The sequence below is a fragment of the Marmota monax genome, unplaced genomic scaffold, assembly GCF_021218885.2.
Source record: "Marmota monax isolate L192 unplaced genomic scaffold, Marmota_monax_Labrador192_F-V1.1 WCK01_AAM20220418_F8-fsc00125, whole genome shotgun sequence".
In the NCBI taxonomy this organism is placed as follows: domain Eukaryota; kingdom Metazoa; phylum Chordata; class Mammalia; order Rodentia; family Sciuridae; genus Marmota; species Marmota monax.
In genome coordinates, this window is record NW_026695235.1 from 1,659,668 (window position 1) to 1,681,227 (window position 21,560).

General features: G+C 41.1%; 1 protein-coding gene across 6 annotated transcripts in view; it reads right to left on the reverse strand.

The window, feature by feature from the left end:
• Window positions 1–21,560, reverse strand: part of Tiam1 (TIAM Rac1 associated GEF 1) — a 360,672-nt gene that overhangs the window by 87,269 nt on the left and 251,843 nt on the right. For all 6 annotated transcript variants that reach the window (XM_046439109.2, XM_058577281.1, XM_046439110.2 and 3 more), the window contains 3 exons: window positions 18,828–19,000; window positions 3,612–3,836; window positions 1,236–1,421 (listed from right to left, as the gene is read on the reverse strand). In XM_046439109.2, the coding sequence (XP_046295065.1) occupies window positions 1,236–1,421; window positions 3,612–3,836; window positions 18,828–19,000 (584 nt within the window). The remainder of the gene's footprint in view (window positions 1–1,235; window positions 1,422–3,611; window positions 3,837–18,827; window positions 19,001–21,560) is intronic.

A 21,560-nucleotide genomic window follows, 5' to 3' on the forward strand; every position in this document is an offset into this window, starting at 1 on the left:
AGAACAAACTCAAAGAAACCAACCTAGATCATGCCATAAACTGAGAACTGTTTGCAAGACTTATTCATTATAGCACTTATACCACTATTGCTTAAAAAAAAAAAAAAAAAAGATGTAATAGCTACATAGAGAGGAGGTAGGCAGGAAGGCCGAGAGCAGAGCTGTAATTAGCAGAACAAATCAGGATGCCAGTTTTAATAAGTCCAGAAATTGGTTTAAGACTTCTTTAAAAATGTAAATCTACCCCTAATTATCTGAATGATGACGCTAATCTATTTATAAAGAACACAAACGCCTCTGACTGAATTACAGCTCTGAATTCAATTGAGGGTACAGCTGACATGGCAAGACAAGAGCAGCCCAGCTAAGGTTTTCCAAAGCAGTTTCTGGAACCTGAAACTTAACATTTAATTCCATAGCAAATGTACTAAGGTGCAGTACATTTTAAGTGGGTGTCGACCTGGATAGGCTAAAAGCATGTTACTTGCAGTGATTTTTTTTCCCCCAACAGAAAGGAGCCAAAAGTACATAAAGCTGTTTGCAATTTAGCAAGTACATGAAATTACAGATTATAAACACACAACACAACTAGACAATCTGCTGCTCTGGAGGTCACATGAAAATTCCCTTCCTCGAGCAATAAATATGTTCAGTTAGTACATCACGGAAGTTCTTTGCCTTTCTCCAGCATATCCGGTATTTACAGCCATGGGTGATAAAAATAAATGGAGAATTCCAAAGATATCTGTGCTCAATAATATGATGAATGTGTATATGAATAAGACAGAGAGAAAGAGAAAGCCTTTATGCATGAAAGAAAGCCCACCACTCAGCATTTCTATTAGATTCAAATAAATACGTATTTGGGTTCAAAAGCCAATACTACCTAAAATAACAAGAACCACCAATAAATAGTACGGTGGACATCTCCTAAGATAGCACCCTTTCAGGGTCTGAGGATGCTGAGCAGAAAAGTGTTTGCCCAGCATGAGCAATGCCCTTGGATCAATTCCCAGCACCGCAAAAAAAAAAAAAAAAAAAAGTTTAGGCTGCATCAAGAGAGGCTCAAGTAATAGATTTCTGAATAGGTTCAAATGAAAGTTCGAAAAGGGAGGGCATGTCAGAAATCCACACACAGCAGTAAACTAGCAAAACCCTTGAGACTCCTGTCTGGTCCTGTTTAGGACTGAGCATCCAGATGAACATTTTTCAAAAATTTATTAGCTTCTACTCACCAGGGCATGAAAAGATGATACAGAAAAGATTCCGAGGCGTCCCATTGCCACTTTCGTTGGTCGACTTGCAAAAGCGAGTAGCCTTTTGGGGTTTGGCAGCTCCCCACCTTGGAGGCTAGCTAAATAACAGCGGAAACGAAATAGGTCCATTTGGAACTGTTCAAGATTTTGCTCCCAAACAAAGATCTACAGTAGTGACAATATGGGAAAAGACAAAGTGAGAAAAAGGGAAACAAGCATTAACAACTCGATTCTATACAAATCTTACAAATCTATGTGTTGTAAAAGTCCTAATTATAATCCTAAGGGGTAAACGTCAGGTACCTTCAGGTTTAAAATGTGTTTTTTTCTGCAAAGATCTATTAGCCACAACTTCAGTATGACAAGCCAGAAAGTATATTATTAGCTGCTCTGTGATTCTCCTACCCTAGATCTCATGTTTAAGGGCATGGGGGCGGGGGGGGTCTGTCACCTCCAAAATCTAGACTACACACCCAAGATAGGAGTAAAAATGTAGGGACTTGCTTTATCAAGAGGTGGCTTTCCATGAGAACAAGAGAAGAAAACTGAAGTGAATTAAAGGTCAGAGGCAAAGAGACCAAGAGCTTTAGAAGGAGGTGGGAGGTACTGAGCAGAGGACAGGAGGTGAAATGCAAAAGAAGTTCAGATTCTGGGACATGCAGCACCAACCACTGCATGGTCCTTCATTTTTCAAAGTGGCAAAAAAAAAAAAAAAAAAAAACCCAGCCTATGGATGTAATATTTAAGGAAAATAACACAAGAATAAGTACAGGGTCAGGCAGGTAGTAAAGGCTCTGTGCTGTTGATGACGGTCCAGTTAATGAACAATGCTTGATGTCTACTTTTTCACCTCAACCTGAAGTACAGTGCCAATGTACACACATGCTCATGGTGACATGATTCACAATAGCAAAAAGTTGCAAATGGTTCAGATGTCCTTCAGTGGATGGGTGGATAAAGAAATTGTGATGTATGCACCGTGGAATAATATTTGAGGAAAAAAATGAATTAAATGCTAATGTACACTATCGTATGAATCAATCTCTAAAACATTATGCTAAGTGAAAAGAAGCCAGACACAAAAGTCACATAGTTTGCAATTCTATTCATATGAAAAATCTCCAATAGGCAAATCCATTTAAGGAATGTCAGAGGTGGAGGGGAGTAAATGCTTATTAGGTGTGGGGTTTCCATTTGGGGTGAAAAAAAAGTTTGGGAACTAGAAAGAGGAGGTGGTTGCAGAACATCATGCATGTGCTAGCTGCCACTGTTTACTTAAAAATGGTTAATTTTATGTTATGTATACTTTATCTTAATGTATGTGTGTGTGTGTTTCATCCAGTAATAGAAAGAATAGGAGAGAGATGTGAAAGGCATGGGCTGGCTCATGTCATCAACTACTTAAATATTACTTATTCCCATGGTTATTACCTAAGCATTAAGACTAGATTTCAAAGCACCACCAGGTGGCTATCACTGATTTTAAAATACCTGAATATAAGGCAAAAACATCCTTGTTTATTCTACCAAAACTTTCCTTTTTAGCATGAAGTAATACCTATGCCCATATAGCAATTATATACAATGCCCCTCTTTATCATTGGGCTCCACAACTGTAGAATCAACCATCCATGGATCAAAAAAAACTGCATCTGTAGTGAATATGTACAAACTTTTTTTCATTAGTCACTGAATGTTACAGTTACCTACATAATGCAATAATTATCTCATAACATTTACATTGTATTTGGTATCATCCTAATCTGGTGATGCTTTAAAATTATAAGGGAGGATGTACATCAGTTGCAGGCAAATATGACCCCATGTTATATAAGGTACCCGAGCATCTGCAGACTTGGTTATCTCCAGGGATCCTGGAACCAAGCCCCCGTGAAGAATGAGGGATGTCTGCACACATTTTTGAAAACACACTTCACCTTTCCAAATTTAGAATTCTCATTTACTGAAGAGCCAGAAACTAGTCCCCACCACAGCTGAGCTCCAAGTCAACCTCTCCAAGTGGGGAAAGAAACTGCCGACTTTCTAATTACACAGACCCCTAGAATCACATGCCATGGAGGGAGTTGGGAGGTGCCTCTATTAGATTCCTGTCTTCCATTCAATGTAATATTGTTCCCTTTAGCTCATAACAATCAACTGTGAACAAAGGGTGGAGAAAACTGACAGTCACAATAAAGAATTTAGCAGCCTGGATGACAGGCTGACAAGCAGATAACCCAGGACTTTTCATGACTCTGAGGCGGCAAAAAAAAAAAAAAAAAAAAGAAGAAGAAAGAAAGAAAAATTGTGAGGACTGACGAGTTTGCCTGGGTCTGCACATGGAAGAACGGTTACCTGATCTAATATAGTTTTCTTCTTCTTTGAGTCTGTGACGGAAGACAGCTGCATCTCGCCCATTTTCTTCATCTTTTCATCCATGTCAATCTTCTGTTCCAGTTTTTTGATCTCCGACTTCAGGAGCCGGAGCGTGTCCTCTTTGTGATGGTGTCTGGCGACCGCGGCTGCGCAGGCAGAGTGGATGGCGGTGATCCAGTTCTCAAGCTCCGTCTGGCTGGTGGTCTGTTTGGGGGAGGGTGCAGGAAGGAAGAGCCACCTCTTAGGAAGTGAACAGAAACCAACAGTGCACATCCAGAGAAGCAGCACTTGCTCAAGGTGTCGGGTCTAGACACCCCATAGGGAGGGCAGACCTGACCTGCTCCTTCAAGGAATCGATGAAAGTCAGTCTCTGTTCACACCTCCCCACCACCGCTCTCCAAGGGCCAGTCTGAATGAAGCTGCCACGTCTGCCTACCCCGTGGATTTATGGAACTCACTTGTGCCTGTGCGACTTCTACACACTTTGGAGTCCAGAGGGCAAAATCAGTTTCCAGAGAGGACCAGATGGTTATAAGTGATGGTTGGAGGTCAGGGGACATCACTGCCCATGGTACCTCAAATTCAAAGGCTCTACTCCCGTGTTAAGTATAAAACCAGAGTTGAGGAAGATGCTCAAGGCACCAGAAGCAATACTGTCTTAAGGGGCCCTAGGGAGATATCCTCAAGTAACAGGCACCCAGCAGTGCTATTCAGAAAGAACATTAAGATGTTGGTTGATACCCAGATGACCTCAAAGTGGGATTTGTGTAAGTCAGGGATGATCTGAAGGGCAAAAGTCAGAACAGTTTTGGAGAGGCAGCTCATGCATAATAACTTAATGATTCTTTAGGAACAATCAATGAGTATTTGTGAGGATGTACTAGACCTTTCCAAGTATTTCCTTAAGCACAGAAGTTTAATAATTGCTCAAAAGTTAGCACACCAGAAGTTAGCACACTTAAATAAAGGTCTGTTTGGCCACTGCAGTACTAAGTAGCCACTAACATTATTTTTTTTTTCTTTACCATACTGTTTCAGTTTACTAACTCATTGGAGAGATAGCTCGCAAATAAAATTCTACTAACAGGACTCCACCAGCTGGTAAGTAACAGAAATTTTAGTTAAGTCATCATTATAGCTATCTGTTTTATTTCTAAATCTCTGCCATTGTGTATTCCACCAAAGAAACAGCATCAAATATTTAAAATGGTGTCTAGCAATAAAGCCACCTCATATTGGACAAACCTAAATAATCCAGCAATGGTTATGTTAATTTAAAAAAAAAGATTCACCAGTGGATAAAGAAATTTCAATCATCTAGACACTATTACAAAGGAAGAGCAGAAGAACCGGCTGACAAAGCAAATGGAATCACTTTGTGAGGACAGAGTGGGAGAACATGAAGACACTGGAAGCCACAGGTAAACACCTGCAGGTTGAGAAATCTAGGGGTGGGGGCGGGGACGCACATCTACACATGAGTCTCATCTTTAACTATTAAATTTGCTTCAAGTTTTTAATACTTATATTCTCTTTAAGGTCATCATCTTACACCTTTTTCTTACATATCACTTTGAAATGACACATGAAAAACAGAGTCCAAACCATCCCACATACAATGAAACTACCCAGCTTGCTCCTGCCTGGGACCATGCACCATATTTGACCTTAGGAACTTTTAGCATCTCAGCATGAAGCAGGTATTTTGTTAACTGGGATTATTTTTCTCCACTTTTTTGTTTTGTTGTTGTTTTAGGGGGAAGAAACAGTTCAGATGGAAAAACAATTGACTGAGATGATTTTCTAAAAAACAGGAAAAAACTAAAATCTTTCAGCATTGGCCAAGATCTGAAGCAACCAGAAGCCTTATGTTCTGCTGGTTACAGAGTACGTGGGAACAAGGGCTTTGCAAAACTGTTGGGCGTGATCTGCTACAGTTGAATATATGGACACCTTGAGACCCAGAAAATGCACTCGGCGTAAACACCCAACAAAAACATTTTCACATGCTCACAAGAATTAATGCAACCAGAATATGCATAGTAATAATTTATAAAGGGCAAAACTAGAAAGTGTCCAGTTGTCCATCCACAGAACAGATGAAAATGTGGTACAGTCACACAATAAATCCATAACCACCTACTGGTATAAGGAGAAAGTTCACATATGTAACACTGAGAAAAGGAAGCCAGACATGCTGGAGTGGGGACTATAGGATTCTATCTGTATACAGTACAGACATAGGCAAAAGCAGATACACGTTTCCATGAGTGCAGGACATGGGTGTGCTGAAGTCGCCATTGCCTCCAACAGGTGTACCTTTATGTGTGTATACTCATATATTTTCATAGAGGTTTTCTGCAAAATTCTTTCATAATACATTACCCTAATTTCAAGTACAATTTTTCTATACCTAGCCTAAAAAATATTATCTTTTATATTCTTCTTTCCTTAAAAAATTGATCCTACAAGACTATAAAGGAAGTTTCAAAATCTTGGCCCTTTAGCGTCATTTCTTTGTCCTCTAAAGTGCCTGGCACCATTTGATAAGTAGCTGCTGTCTTGACCCAAAACATGCTTTCTGCTTTGTATGCAGAGCTCAGTGTAAATGAGGAGCTTTTAGACATTGAGGGAGCTGGTGTTTTGCCCATGGTAAAAGGGCACCCAGATACCACAGCTACACAGGCACCTGTGCCACCAGGACAGGCCATGTCTCCTGCCTAAACACCACATCTCCTGCTTCAATACTCAAGGGAAGATGGCAGTTGACGTCCACCTTCCCAGGTAACCCTCTCCCATCTTCCCCTCATTTAGATCCCCCATCCCTCAACGTACGGAGTAAGGAAACACCTGCAGCCAGACATCACACCTGAATAATGAATGGAAAGAACTTAAGCTCTTGATAACAAGTTCTGCCAAATACATGGTAGGAACTTAAAATTTGAAATAGAAATACTCATCTGGAAGAGGCCCAGGTGACCAATTTATAGATGAAGAACTAAAAGCCTGGAAAAATTAGGGCAGATATAGTCATTTATGATAAATATCACACTTGACCAACTCTGTAGTTTGAAAATATTTTTTTGTTTTTTGGTTCTTTTCTAATAATGCACACCAATCCTGACCTCTGAGTCCTGAGGTTGCTCTAAATGTCTAGGGACAGGGTCATCATGTAGCCTACTAGGTATTTTGAGCTTTTCCCATTCTGGCAATGTGAAAGGAGGGGTCTTTTTTGCCCCCTTTAAAGCTAGGCATAGCCATGTCACTTGACTTGGACCCATGAAATGCAAATGGAAGCAACATGTGTTACTACTCAACAAAAGTCTGGCTCACCCCACCCTTGTCCTGTAGTCCTAAAAGTGTATGTCTGGGAAGATCTGGCTGGCTGGCTCCCAAGGAGTCCAGATGAGTAAGGACCTCACAGCCAGCCTCCATCAGATACAGGGCAAGAATGAGAAGGTACCTTAAACCACTGAGCTTTGAGGGTTGCTCCTAAGTACAGCATAATCTAACCCATCCTAACCGAAATACTACCCAAGTAAGACTCCCATCTCCAAACAGGTGATGCTTTGAAAATAAAGGAGTCTATATTATGCACTTTTGAACACCCAGAAGGGCCACACTCTGATGGGTTTGACAGAACAACAGACATTTGCTCTCTTTACTTAATGAAAGGGGTTCTCCTTCTGTCTCCCTCTAAAGAGGATCTCAGTCAAACTCAGCTAAGAGCAACACGGTCTATTCTGACATCAGAGGGGTCATACTTGTCGAGAAGTGGAAATGAAAAGAGGTCATACCAGTCAAAGTTAAACATCCTTGGAAAGCTGTGTATTTAACTCTGGCAAGAAGATATCCTCAAACTTATCTACTGAAAAGAAAGGACGTTGGTGGTTACCGGGCGCAGGGGTAGGAGGAATGGAGAGTTGTGTTACAGAGATCCAGCCTCGCAAGATGCAAACGAACTGGACGGTGGCAATGGCTGTGCTTCAGTGTGAACGCACCTTATGCCACTGATCGGTGCCCTTCAACACAGCTGATAATTTTATGGTAAGTGTATTGTACTATGATTAAAGGAAAAAAAGAATAGTTTGAAAATGAAACATAATAAAAAGAAGAGGGGAAGTACCAGGTCCTAAAAGGTAGAGAAACATACACTGTATAAAAATGTCTGATGACAGCTTCATGAAAAATGTAGCCACCAGCTCTTTTAACCATTAAGTTTGCCCCAGCCCTGCAAACTCTCTTAAAACCTGTCAGTGGCTGAAGGCAGTTCCATTAGAGAGAATTTTTGCTTCCGCTGTCCTGTCTAAATAAAACAGCGGTCCCTGCCATTCTCTATCATTAAGCAAATCAATTCCTAGGAAGCACAATGTAGCAAATGAGCTTTTCTGCAAAGTCTGTCCTTCTGCAGTGACACACACAAGCAGCTTTGTGTTGACAAGAGGGAGGGAACACTATGCGGACTGCTCTCAGTAGCTAGTTAAGTGGGGAAAAGTCTTGAAATATTTTATGACTGTTCACAGACCTAGCAGTTCAGCAGATCACAGCATACCACCAACTTGATGTAATGTGTCCTGGGATGGCCTCTCCAGGATTTAAGTTCCAGCTCCTAGAAAAAGCTGTTCCAACCACTAACCTTGTATCACCTACTTAAAGATGAGGTAGGGACCCCAAGTCCAAGAAAGACCCCCACACCAGCACCCAGTGATCACAAAGGTGGGAAGGAGAGACCAGCCCGTGGTAAGCACCCTCTTGACATCCTCAGGCTGTCTCCTTCCATCAAACAAATAGCAGCAGACAGGTAAGAGTGAATGTTGTGATTATTCCTTTGCCTTCTGGGGATGCTATAAATACTGTATGAAGTTCAGTGAGGGGAAGAAGCAAAGTTCTTGCCAACAGAGGAATATAATCAGCAAAAAATGCATTTTGCATGAAGAGCCCCTTTGAGCACAGAGTTATGATGAAGCTCAGAGCTTCATTATGTATTTAAATAAATGTTGCTTCAATTACAAACTGCATGGAGGACACTCGGTGATTTCCGATAATCGATGGGTTACGTGAGTGGCAGGAAAAGGGAGGTTCATGCTAAACAAGGGAAATAGTAGAGAGTATATGCTAGATTTGGGAAACTAAGATTTTGGATAATTTGAGTTTACAGAAGCACAAGAATAATTGTAAAGTAGGTCAAACTTCTTCTTTTTTCATTGTAAAAGTACAAAAAAGAAAGAATAAAGTGATTCAGTTTTAAGAGGTTAGATAAGAACAAAAGTTCCTATGTGAATTCTTCAAAGTCTTTTTTTTTTCCCATTGGTTTTACATTTATCATACTTAAGGATGAATATAAGCCTCAATTAAGCAACAATTTTAAAATTTCTGTAAAGAGAACTTAACCCAAGCTTCCCTTGCCCCACTGGAGAAAGTCCTCACCCACCCCTCACCAGCCCACGTGTACTCTTTGGAGATGGGAAGCGCTAGGTTCCAGGAAGCCAGACAGCAGCGAAGCAGGAGCAGTGGGAACCTGCCCAGTGAACAGAAATCCCAGGATTCATCTCTAGCAAAGTTCAAAGACCCCAAGAAAAGATGGCCAAATATTGCCCACTGGAGTCCCTCAAGACAAGGGCACTTGCTATCCATTCAGGCCATCGGAGCCCTAGTAGTTGACCAGGTGCACAGATGACAGTAGTTTTTTGTGTCTTACTCTTAAACATGATGGGATGATCAAGGATCATTAGGCACCTGATGAAGACTTCTAGCATGAAAGGCAGAGATGGAAGCATGTAGGAGGAAACCCACTGGGAGAAGAGAAGCAGGGCCCAAAGCAGAGAGAGCTCCCCCAAACCCACAGCATCCTCAGAGAAGTTAGGAACAAAGGCTCAGGTTGCAATGAAGAAGGAACCAGAGCTAGGAAAGGAAAGGGGAGACGAGGGAAGAGAAAAGAACAGGGAGTGGCGAGGGAGAAAGGAGGGAAAGGGAAAGGAAAGAAAGATTTTCAGGACTAATAATCTAAAATAACCAAACTCAAGTGTCAGTAGAAGAAAAATGAAGGATCACACCACCACCGTCATTCTTCAAAACAAGTAGACATGAGGAATCAGAAACAAGGATGTGATCATAAAGTGATTAAATGATGCTATTTAGCTCAAAGATAGAAAGAAGATGTTTCAAATATGTACCATTCTGTAGGAAGTTATTCCAGGTTATTTTCATGAACATGCAGAGATTTGGTAAGAAGGAAGGAAGACTGGGATTGGGAATCTAAAGAGTGGAATCCCAGAGTGACTTGTGCATGGGCCTCCTGCAGACCCACAGTGGCAGAATAGCCCGGGGGGGAGGGGGGGTGACAGCGTTAGGGAAGCATCACTGACAGCTGCCCACGCGAGGCAGGTTTAGGAAACATTGCTGCTCCACCAGAAACACAAGCGAACCGAGCCAGGAGAAAATGAAGAGAGCAGCCACTGCTCGAGACTAAAAGATAAGATCTTAATAGGCTTCTTCACTCAGGAGTTACTGTTATTTACACGGTCACAACACCACAATGTCACTGACTACGGATTTAATACCAAACCTTCATATAACCACCCAAAAAGATGTAGAAAGAAGCATTTGACTTGTATGTAATTCAGCCAAATATTCATCTATCTTAACACAAAGTAAGGACAGTGTCCTCCCTTACCTGCAGGGGATATGTTCCAAGAACCCCAGTGATGCCTGAAGCCACAGAGGACCCAATCTCTCTCTCTCCCTACTCCCCCTCCCTCTCTCTCACATACACACACATGCATGCGCACGCACACACACACACACACACCACTTTTGTGATGCATTCCCACCTAAGATATTAAGTTTAATTTATAAACGAGGTACAGGAAGAGTTTAAGAGCAGTAACTAATAATAAAATAGAATAGTTATAACAATATCCTATAATAAGTTATTTCAATCTTATGAATTTTTTCTTTCTGAAATTTTCCATTAAGTATTTTTAGACCCATATGTACCCCAGGTAACTAAAACCATAGAAAGCATGGCTATAGGTAACGGGGGACTACTGTAGTCAATGTCTCAAAACCTCTAAGAAATAGCAGAGCAAGCCTGTTGGTGAGAAATGAAGACACATGCAAGAGCACAAACAAAGAAACAAAAGCCCCCGGTTAAAACAGTTGAGCATAGCTCTGGGGATGAGACTCTGGGGAGGAGGGAGCAGAGCAGGAAGAGAATCTGACTGTAAGTCTTTTAAGATTAATTGAATCATTTTAAACCATGCACTTACATTGATTTAGAACAAATTTAAAACAATGCAAAAAAGGAAAACAAATAATGTCACTTAACACTATTTGCATGATACATAACCATTCACAAGCTCTACACTTAAGATAGCTCAGACCCAATTACACTTCTTGCTATAGTTTGAATATGGTTAGTGTCCCCAAGATCCATGTTCAACACGTGGTCCCCAGGGAGGTGCTGCGGACCTGTGGGAGGTGGGGCCTCGTGAGAGGTCCTTAGGTCCTTGGAGGAGAGAGCTCTAGAGGGAACCTGGAACCCTGCCCATCCTGTTCTTTCTCCCCACTCCCTAGCTTGTCATGTGAACATCTGCTCTGACATGCACTCTTGCCCTAACACCCAAAGCTTTAAAGACACCAGATCTGAGACTTGAACCTCCAAACTGTGAGCTGAGTAACCCTTCTTTTCTTTGTAAGTAGTCTGTGCCAGGCATTTTCTTGTAGCAATGGAGAGCTAACTCCTATACCTCAGCAGTGTTCTTTTAACCTGAGTGAGGAAAGTTCTCGCACACCGTAAAAGAGCGCTGATGCAGCTTGCTGCTAGTCCTGCTTCTGCACTTTGCACAGTAACACATAGTCTCCCTCAGGTCTCCCCTAAGAGGTAAGTAAATGGCATCGTGCCCTGACCCTGCACCTCAGGAGGCCCCATAGTTCAGAACAATTTCCTTGAAATTTTCCATGTATCTGCTACACTCTGAATATGGTTTGTCCCCACCAAAACTCATGTCCCAGCTTGGTCTCTGATGTGATCATCTTGGGAGGTGGAGACTAATGGGATGTATTTGGGTCATGGGGATGGAGGCCTCATAAATGGATTAATGCCTTGATTGTGTGAGAGTTCATGCTCTCATGGAACTGGATTAGTTACCATGAGAGAGGACTGTTTTAAGGGAAGTCTAGCCTTCGTATTCTCCCTCTTTCTCACACGCTTTTTGCCCTTCCAGTTTGTACCATGAGTTGACGCAGCACAAAGTCCTCACCAGCAAATAAGAAGATACCACTGCCATCCGTGTGGACTTCCTGGCCTCCAGAATCATTAAGCAAAACAAACCTATGTTCTTTATAAATTACCCAGTCTTAGGTAATATGTTATAGCAACAATAACAACCAAAAAACAAAAAAAAAATGGGTAAGACAGTTCCCCTAATGATGCCTGAAAAGGACAAAATACAGGAAGAGCCCCCATGCTGTGTCTCCTCTTTGGGAGTTCCTAAGCCTGTATCCCACAGGTGAAGTCAGTAAGATGCCCTAAGTTCATGAACAGGATCCTGTGCCTAGTGGGTCACTCCCCCGCCAGCTAGCTTCAGTAAGATCGGGCTACCAGAATGGTGCTGAAAAGAGGGTCTGAGATGAGATAATTCTTTATATTGGTAAGCCTCCCACCCACCCCTACCCTCACACATACACAAAATTGCCCAGGGCTCCACAAATTCTAGAGCTGACCCTTCTCTACACCAAATTGGTGCCAAAAATCAAAGTTAAATATTTCTAAATCAGCTGGCTTGGGGCGGGGACATGATCCATGATGTTGGAAAAACAGGATTTAACTACAAGTAAGTCATCATGTAAATCAAAAGGAGAAGGAAGATCCCCTATTCACCTTGTCATACCTGAGATAACATAAAGTTATGAGGGAGGAACCCTCAGGCAAGATCACAGGATCCAAGACAATTTCAACAGATTCATTAGAAGAACAAAACCCACAAGGGTCACATTTCAAAGAAATAAAGTTCTGCATTTGAAGAAAAATCTATCAAAATAAGATGCAGAAGCCCTTGTTGGGTAAGAGTGGATGCTGTGGGCTTGAGGAATGGCAGGCTCAACATGAGCAGTCACTACGATGTGGCTTACAGTCAATTACAGGACTCGACAGAGCAAGAGCCCCTGCAGGCTGCATGGGGCCGGAGGACAGGATCCCAGCTCCAGAGCTGTCTACAAATAGCAACAGGGAGAACGGCTCAGGAACCTCAGGCAGGGGAGCCCAGAGAGGAGACACGGCCAGAAGACTGTGTACACTTAGGTTATGAGAAGGATAAGCAGAAGACTTGCATTAGACTCTGGGAGAGAACATGGAAACAAAGGAAGCCATCAAGAGTCACCAAAAAGACCGTTATCTCAACATGACTGGGAACCTTCTGGGACTGATGGACAGCTAATGCAGCAGATGGTTGGAAAGTGGGGAGCTCTCTCCAGGGTGGGAATGGTGGCCAGTGGCAGACTAACCAGTTGGCAGGGCCCTTGTGGAGATGGCGCCCACCTTGAGAGGGAGGCTGGACTTGAGCGTATTCAGGTCCGAGATGCTAAGTCTCCTCTGATGTCTTTTCTATCACTTAGAACCATCTGTGAAAGATGGATTCCGGGTTTTTTCCTGAGTGCCCTTGTCCTGGGCATCTGCCAATGAATGACTTTCCTCAAGTCTCCCACATGAGCCAGATGTGCCATTGCAAGACAGATCCCAGAGCCCAATGAACGCCAATCCTTAGACCGTGCAGTGAAGCCACACTCCATCTCTGTAAAGATGCTTATGTACAAAGAGCACAGAAAACCAGTCTCTTTTTCTTTATTACTAAAATGGCAACTGTTATTAACATTTATTGAGCATCTGCTCTCTATCAGACACTTAACTGCGTTGGCACATTTAATCCACAACAGGATATGATGGTATAGATGCTATTTTGTTTTTAAAAGTCTCTCTCCCCTCTCCTCCATCACCTTCCCTCCCCTGCTCCTTTCCTCCTCCTCCTCCTCCTCCTTCTTCCTTCTTTCTCTCTCTCTCTCTCTCTCTCTCTCTCTCTCTCTCTCTCTCTCTCTCTCTCCATTTCCCTTCCTGGTACTGGGATTGAACTCAAGCTAGGCAAGCACTCTACCATTGAGCTATACACCCCACGCCTAGGAGTCTATTTTTAATATGCACAAAGTACCCTAGCATAAGTGACTTTCTATGAACTTTTGGCAATAAATATTTTCTCCACTGCTTTAGATATGTAACTGCATGTGATTTTTTTACCCAATCGGGTAGCTTTCTTGCCCTATCCTTAGCTATGTTCCCAAGGTATTTGGTATAGAGATTAAAAACTAATATTGAGATATGTTTCTCTCTAAGTTGCCAAGCTTTTCATAATCATCCTCAAATAAAGGATGAATGAAAGCCCAAGGAGAAATTGTACTTTATAAGTGTCAGGAGCTATCTCTGCCTCCAAGTTGGAGGAAAAAAAAAAACTCTGATTAAAAGAGTTTAGAGCTGGGCACAGTGGTGCACACCTATAATCCCAGTGGCTTGGGAGGCTAAGGCAGGAGGATCACAAGTTCAAAGCCAGCCTCAGCAACTTCGAGGCACTAAGCAACTCAGTGAGACCCTGTCTCTAAAATAAAATTCAAAACAGGGCTGGGATGTGGCTCAGTGGTCCAGTGCCCCTGAGTTCAATCCCCTGTACCAAATAAATAAATAGAAGAGTTCAAGTGCATAGCCTCACTTTGCAGATAGCACAGAACTCTTTTATATGAGCTGCCTCAACATTCGTGTTTACAACCACCCCCACCATGCACATAAAACCCCTTTTCTACTTTTCCTGGTAACATGAATCTCTTTCCAGGGGCAAAGCTGTGGGTATATTAGTAAAAGAACCAAATCAGCAGTATGAGGCTCTGGAAACTGTGCAATGAATTGAGCCCTGAGGCTGAAATAACCCACAAATTATTTCCATAATCATGGTTGATCTCCCTTGCTTTAACCTCACCCCCTACACACCCAGGTTTCTTTCAAATCCAGCCCCTCCAGAACTATGTGGATTACAATAAGTAGAATACAGAAAATGCCCTCATGGATCCCAAACAGCAGTAATTTCCTCTGAAAAGGTTCATTTTGTGCTTTATCCCACATAAGTACCATAAAAAATTCCCATAACAAGAAGACACAGAGGTATTCATGAATAAGGTCTTATGTTTCCACAAAAGAACTTCATACAATGTGACCTATAGGGTATTTAGATTCTAGTAGCAATTTTATGGCCTTGAAAGTCCTTTCAAAAGGAATTCATATAAGAGGAGTGTAAGAAAAAAAAGGAGCCTCCTTGAAACCAATCGGATGATCATCTAACTTGTATGGTGAAGAAAGAAAGGCCAGAATCAGGATATGGTTTAGAAATATTCCCAATGAGGGGTCTAATTTGAAAGATTTAAAAAACTTGCTCACTTTTTACTATAGCCATTGATATCTTTCCATGTCCTTCTCAGGGTCAATAGCAACACTAATAGGATAAACATGATATCACTATGAGGCTTTGGAGAAAGCAAGGCTTGGTTTAAATACAACCCTAAAGAAAGGCTCAGTTTAAATCCAACCCTGAGTGCAGTGGCTGTGTGCCTCAGTATCCGTTCCTGTCTCCCTAAGTGTTAGCTTTACCAAACATAGTCCATATTGATATGTTAAAATATGGACCCACAATCCAATTCACTGCAGCTCTAACAATTAGAATGACTCATCCTGTAAAATACTTTCAAGATGGTGGCATACAGTGAAAGCTCAGTAAAAGATAGCTGCTGATATTACAATAATGTTGCTGCTCTTAAGGTGCTTGGGCATAGCCTCATTTACAAGATTTCCAATTAATAGATAAAAAGCAATGCCAGATGCATCAAACAATAGTCTTTAAGATATGCAGAAGAATATTTTTATGACCTTTGAGCATGCAGATGTTCACAATAGGCTACCCAATGCATTACTCATCAAGGATGATTTGAGAAGTGAGAATACAACAAATGACACCTTTAAGGGAGCAAAAGATAACAAACACACTGTGTAAAAAAGGTACTTGTAATGAATGTCATTAAAAAGAGAGAAAAATGATATAGAAAATATGTAAAGAATTGCCATGAATCACAAAGACAGAAAACTCAATGGAAAATAGGCAGGAGATGGAAAAAAGTACTTCACAAAAGTGAATGGTATTGAAATGGCTATCAAACACATGAAAAAGTGCTGAATTTCATGCTAACAGTGTAAAAAAGAAAAAAGATCTGACGATACCTGGAATTGCTGAGGATAAGGAGCATGTGGAATTCTCCTTGGTTACTGAAGGGACTGACATCATTTAAACCACTTTGGAAACTGGTAATCATTTTGGCGGTATCTGGTAAACCTGAGCACGCACCTGTACCATGGCCTACCAATGCCATTCCCAGGAAGAGACCAGATAGAAATATGGGCAAAAGAATCCTGAGAAAAGGTACAAGAGTGCTCGTAGAACACTGCTTATGATTCTCCAAAGCTGGGAACAACCCAAATGTATCCATGGAAAAGGCCACCATATGTCCCAGTTGTCTTAGGACTACCGCAGCTCACAACTTTCATCCTGGCATAATTATCAAACATCTCGTCTCTAAAGTGTCTTTGTGAATGCTGTCAGCATCAATGGGGAAGTCAGAACTTCCAGGAACCATTTTTCCATAAAAACACTGGACAAATTGTCAAGATGAATATTACCAGCATTTTGGAAATCAATCAAAGTCTTGCAATAATCTGAGGTGCATTTATTAGAGATGAATAGCTAAATCTCAGTAAGAAAACAGGTTCTATGGCATTTCAACTTGCCCCATTCCCATGTCCATCTCCACATCTGCACAATCACATGGAAACGAACAGCCTAACAACTACTGGTGGGAAAGAATGAGTTTGAACTTCATGCTAAGATCCATTCTCAGAGAACTGTCATTACCCACCCTGTCTAGCACATCCCAGGAAATCCCATTCACAGGGCTTGCCATTTTTTGACTCAGATCTCACTCATGCTAACAGTCTACTCCAGGGATACTTGTGAAAAACTATTAATATCACAGCTGCCTGAGGCAGTGATAAAAGGTGAGTCAAACAAGAATTTGACCAAGAAACTTGAGGGAAAACAAACGCATAAGATTTCCATAGGGAGCTTTGAGAAACCCTGGCATAGTTATGGGAATTTAGAAGTTCACACACATGCACTGAGCTGTACATGTCCAGAAAGCCCTGAGAAGGCCCTCAGCTCATCCTCTGACTGACCAAATGGTTCTGTGAAAGCACCAAAAGATAAATAGACTTTCTTTTTAATGAACCACATATAAATTCTGGAGTTGAAATATAAAATAACTAAATGGGCTCAACAACAGATTTGAGTTGGCAGAAAAATAAATTAGTGGATTTGAGGTAAATCAACTGAGATTATCCAATCTAAGAAAAAAGATTAAAATAGACTCTCAGTGACCTGCAGCACAGTCTCAAGTATATGAATTTAAACCAAAAAGGGGTTACAGAAGGAAAGGAAAGGGAGAAAAGGAAGACTGAAGAAATATCTAAAAACCTTCCAAATGTGATTTATAAACATACACACACACACACGCGTGACTACACATGCAAGAACCACAGTGAATTCCAGGTAAAGTAAACTCAGATTGATTCTATATACATCATAATCAAACTGTGTAAAACAAACAAACAAACAAACAAACACAAAATCTTGAAAGTAGCAAAGAAGCAACCCACATAAATGGAAGCCTCATAAGATGAACAGCTGAATTCTTAGTGGAAACTATACAAGCCAGTAGGCAGTGGGAGGACATTTTCCAAATGCTGAAATAATACTGTCAATTAAGAATACTATATCCAGCAAAACTATCTTTTGAAAATAAAGAAGCAATTAAGCCATTCCTAGATAAACAATGTCCTGTTTGCATCATAGAAGACATGTTCATGGTATTCAACTAGTAGGCTGGTGTGGATATGTGGGTAGGGGAAACTAATACTCTGCCTGAAACTTCCATTTCTTGTCCAGGTTGGTGGTTACATATTTACTTTGTAACAGTTCACTGGGCAGAGCATTTATGTTTTGTGCACTCTGTTTCTGTGTGGTTTCCTTCACAGATTTTAATAGAGAAAACACAGACACTTTGTCTTTATGTAAGAGAAATCGACATACTTTATGCTTCTTACTTTAATTTCCCCAATAGAAATAACTTACAAAACTTGATGAAATAAACTATTTATTCCCTCTATACCTTTTTTTTAGCTCTTTCCTTGCATAGAATATTCTCACTGTCCATTTCACCCAGTTTAACCCTGTTCTTCCTTACTGTCTGGGCCTTACCACAATGTAAAGATTTGTTCCTATGTCTGTGCCTCCCATTACAAGTGAACACTTTTAAGGGTGGAAACTACGTTAAGAGGGATTCTCAACAGCCCTGTGTATAGCACAGATGCAGTATGGAACGAAGGTTTGAGTGATTAATTCATTAATGGGATAAACAAGGAAGGCCTTCATGATTGAAAACCACCAAATATTCTTGCAGGATATATCCCAATTAAAAAAAAAAAAAAAACTCAGGATTCCTTATAACAGTAAATATTAACCCTAAAGCAGGAAAACTATTTTTTTTAAAAATTAGCTGTCAAACTTATAGAACACTAGGTAGTGAGCTCTGATACAATGAGGAAGAGAAACTATTTAGGGACAGCAAGTCCTTTCTGGGATTTCATCATTATACTTTATGATTAATATTAGAAAAGAACAGATTATGATACAAAAAAATTTTGACAGCTAATCATGTCTAAATTAAGGATCTCATGATCCTTTCTTAAATGCTACACAAACGGTACTGAAGCTACGTGAAGAAATTCTCCAACTCACAGCAAACTCGGCAAGTTTCTCAAACCCAAATCACAGCTCTCCTCAGGCTTCACTATGAAAACCTCTGGATGGGAACTCTCATTCCTGGAACTCATTATAGATGTATACTCTGTCATTCGCCCCTTTTGTTTCTATAATGAACAACAGACAAATCCCACCACTAAAATGAAAAAGCGGGGTGGGAGGGGTATCTAGACAGGAGAGGAAGGTATCCCATTCAAAGGTTAGAAATGTCCTGCAAAGCAAGTGTCCAACAAACCTGAAACAGGAAGGCATCGCCCAGGGAATTGCTGAGGCAGAAGACGAAGTCCTTCTTGGGGTGCTCGGGCACAGACTGCACAATGCTGTTCTCCACCCAGACGGCGTGCTTGGGGATGCTGTTGTGATCAATTCCAGACCTGCCGTCACTCTCATAGAAAAAAAGCGTGCATCCTGAGGAAGTAGAACAGAGGGCCGTGTCAGTATTCGACATTGGGGCAGTGAAAAGTCAGTGTAAAGTGTAAGCTAACATTTGTTAGCAGGAAAGGGCTAGAAGTTAAAGTGTGCAGAACCCAGGAAATAAAGAGAATGGGTCATGCTTATACTCAGGTTTATGACTGGCCTAGATAAAGGTTACGATCTTAAACCACAGCTTCTAAACTAGTAAAGAGCTCTGCACATGGCTTCAAGTTCTTTGAGAATCTTACTTCCTGTGTTGGCATGTTGAGCTATGGGCATCCTTATAGGCATATGGGGGTCCTAAGGCTCCTTTGCCCAGCAGTGACTGCAAATGTGGCTCCTAGGTTCTAGAGTACTGTATCCAGTACTGGGTGAAGACTCAGCAGTCATTACTGCTCAATTGAAGCCATTTCCAATGTCTCACATGACAGGAAACCAGAAAATGGATTTAGTTTTTGGACCACACCCTTGGAGAAAAAATATATAATACTGGTTTTAGGTGCAATTAGGGTACGAAAAGAGATGATACGTTGTGGTCTCAGATCTATCTATACATGGTTTTGGTTTTTTCTAGAAATAAGCCATGTTCATGTCCTGTTCTGAGAAAGGGGAAATGAACGGCACACATAAGGAGGTCTAAGGGAAGCCAGAATCGTGGTCCACACTTAACTACACTATAAAACTGAGACAGTAGCAATAGAGGTATTTCATAGGTTTCGGGTAAGGCGGCTTCATTAGAGTCTTCCATGATCACCTGAACTGGAAGCTCATTTTAATAGCAATTACTAGCTGAACACTTACTCTCAACTAATTGAAACCAATTTCAGGAAAGCCTGGGTACACTTGTATAACTCTTCCTCAACTTGCACATTCCTTACCTCCAGCAAGTACCACGCTTTGGGGAATTACAGAGCCTGTGAATGTACAATCTATTTGGTTACAGTATGAGTCTCTAAAGGAAACTTGTTCATATGCAATATGTAGAATAATGAAGATCAATAGAAAAGTCGTATTGCCTCAGAGGCAATGTTTCCTCGCCCATAGTATTTCACATTTCCTTGTGACAGCTGCTGAGAGCAACATCCCTAAACACAGATCCATGGAGAATACTGGTCTGCATGGCCCACTCACTTCACACTGCCCCTGCCCTTGGCCCAGTTTAACCACAGGCTCTGCTTAAAGTCCTTGCAGGGGCTGGGGTTGTGGCTCAGTGGCAGAGTGCTTGCCTAGCATGTTTGAGGCACTGGGTTTGATTCTCAGCATCACATACAAATAAAATAAAGATCCATCAACGACTAAAACTATAAATATATATTATATATAAAGTCCTTGCAGCACAGAGTTCCTGAGCTTTATAACTTCATACCTGTTGTCCTTGTCTCCATAATTCAGGAGTCTCCATTATACTCTCTACCAATTTAAGTTAAACTTGCTTCTCTTTTTAAGGATAAAGTTTTCTGGTCATTTTTTTTTAAAGAGACAATGTCTTATGGTGCTTATTTTTATAAATTTTTAATAAAGCTTAATAGAACAATTCTTAAATTTGTGATTCTTTGCTTACATATGACTTAAACACATACTGTTCAGTGTTCTACCTCAAAACTGTTTTCCCCATTAATCCCTGTGATTTTGGAGATCTCGAGGGTTTTCAAGGAACAGTTTAATCAAAACGCTAAACCATCTGTACCTCCTAGTCTTATGCCTTAAGAATGGAAATTCATTCAGTAGAGATAAAGAAACATAAGAAAAAACAAAAACGGAAAGGGACACCATTTTCCTCTAAATCAAAGGTTCTCTGTGGACAAATTGACAACGCCTGCAGATATTTTTGATTGTCACAACTTGGTGGGGAGGTGCTACTGGCATCTAATGAGTAAGAACAGGCACTATACAGTTGGGTTCTTAAAGGTCCCCAAAGGCCCATGTGTTGGACACTTAGCCACCAGGGATGGGGCTACTGGAAGGTGTTAGAACATTTAAGAGGTGGGGCTTAGTGGGAGGCCTTTAGGGTTTATAGGGCATGGATTAGAAAGGGATAATGGGACCTCAAGTCCTTTCTCTTCCTCTCCTTTTTGCTCCCCAGCTAGAAGGTAAGTGGTTAACTGTGCTACTCACTCTCAACATGCCGTACTACCCTGCCACAGGACCAAAAGCAATAGGAACAACCAACAAAATGGACTCAAATCTCCAATACTTTGAACAAAAATAATCCTTTTCTGTTTATAAGTTGTTGATTATCTCAGGTATTTTGTTATAGTAATAGAAATCTGATGAACACAAATAAGAAGGCTGTTAAGCATTGTATGCCCAGGGAAACCCCCAGAATAAAGAATCATCTGGAAAATGTCAACAGTGCTACTGTTGAGAAAGGCTGCTCTAAATAATCTTTATGACTCATCCAACCCTGATGATCTGTACTTAACACAAAAGAAGCAACACACTTTACTGCAGGTGGAGAACAGAATAATAAGTCTATATTAATTAATATAGTAATGAATTAGGGGGCACCCACAATCCTAGCATGTGCATACAACAGTCCTTCCAGATAGCTGTT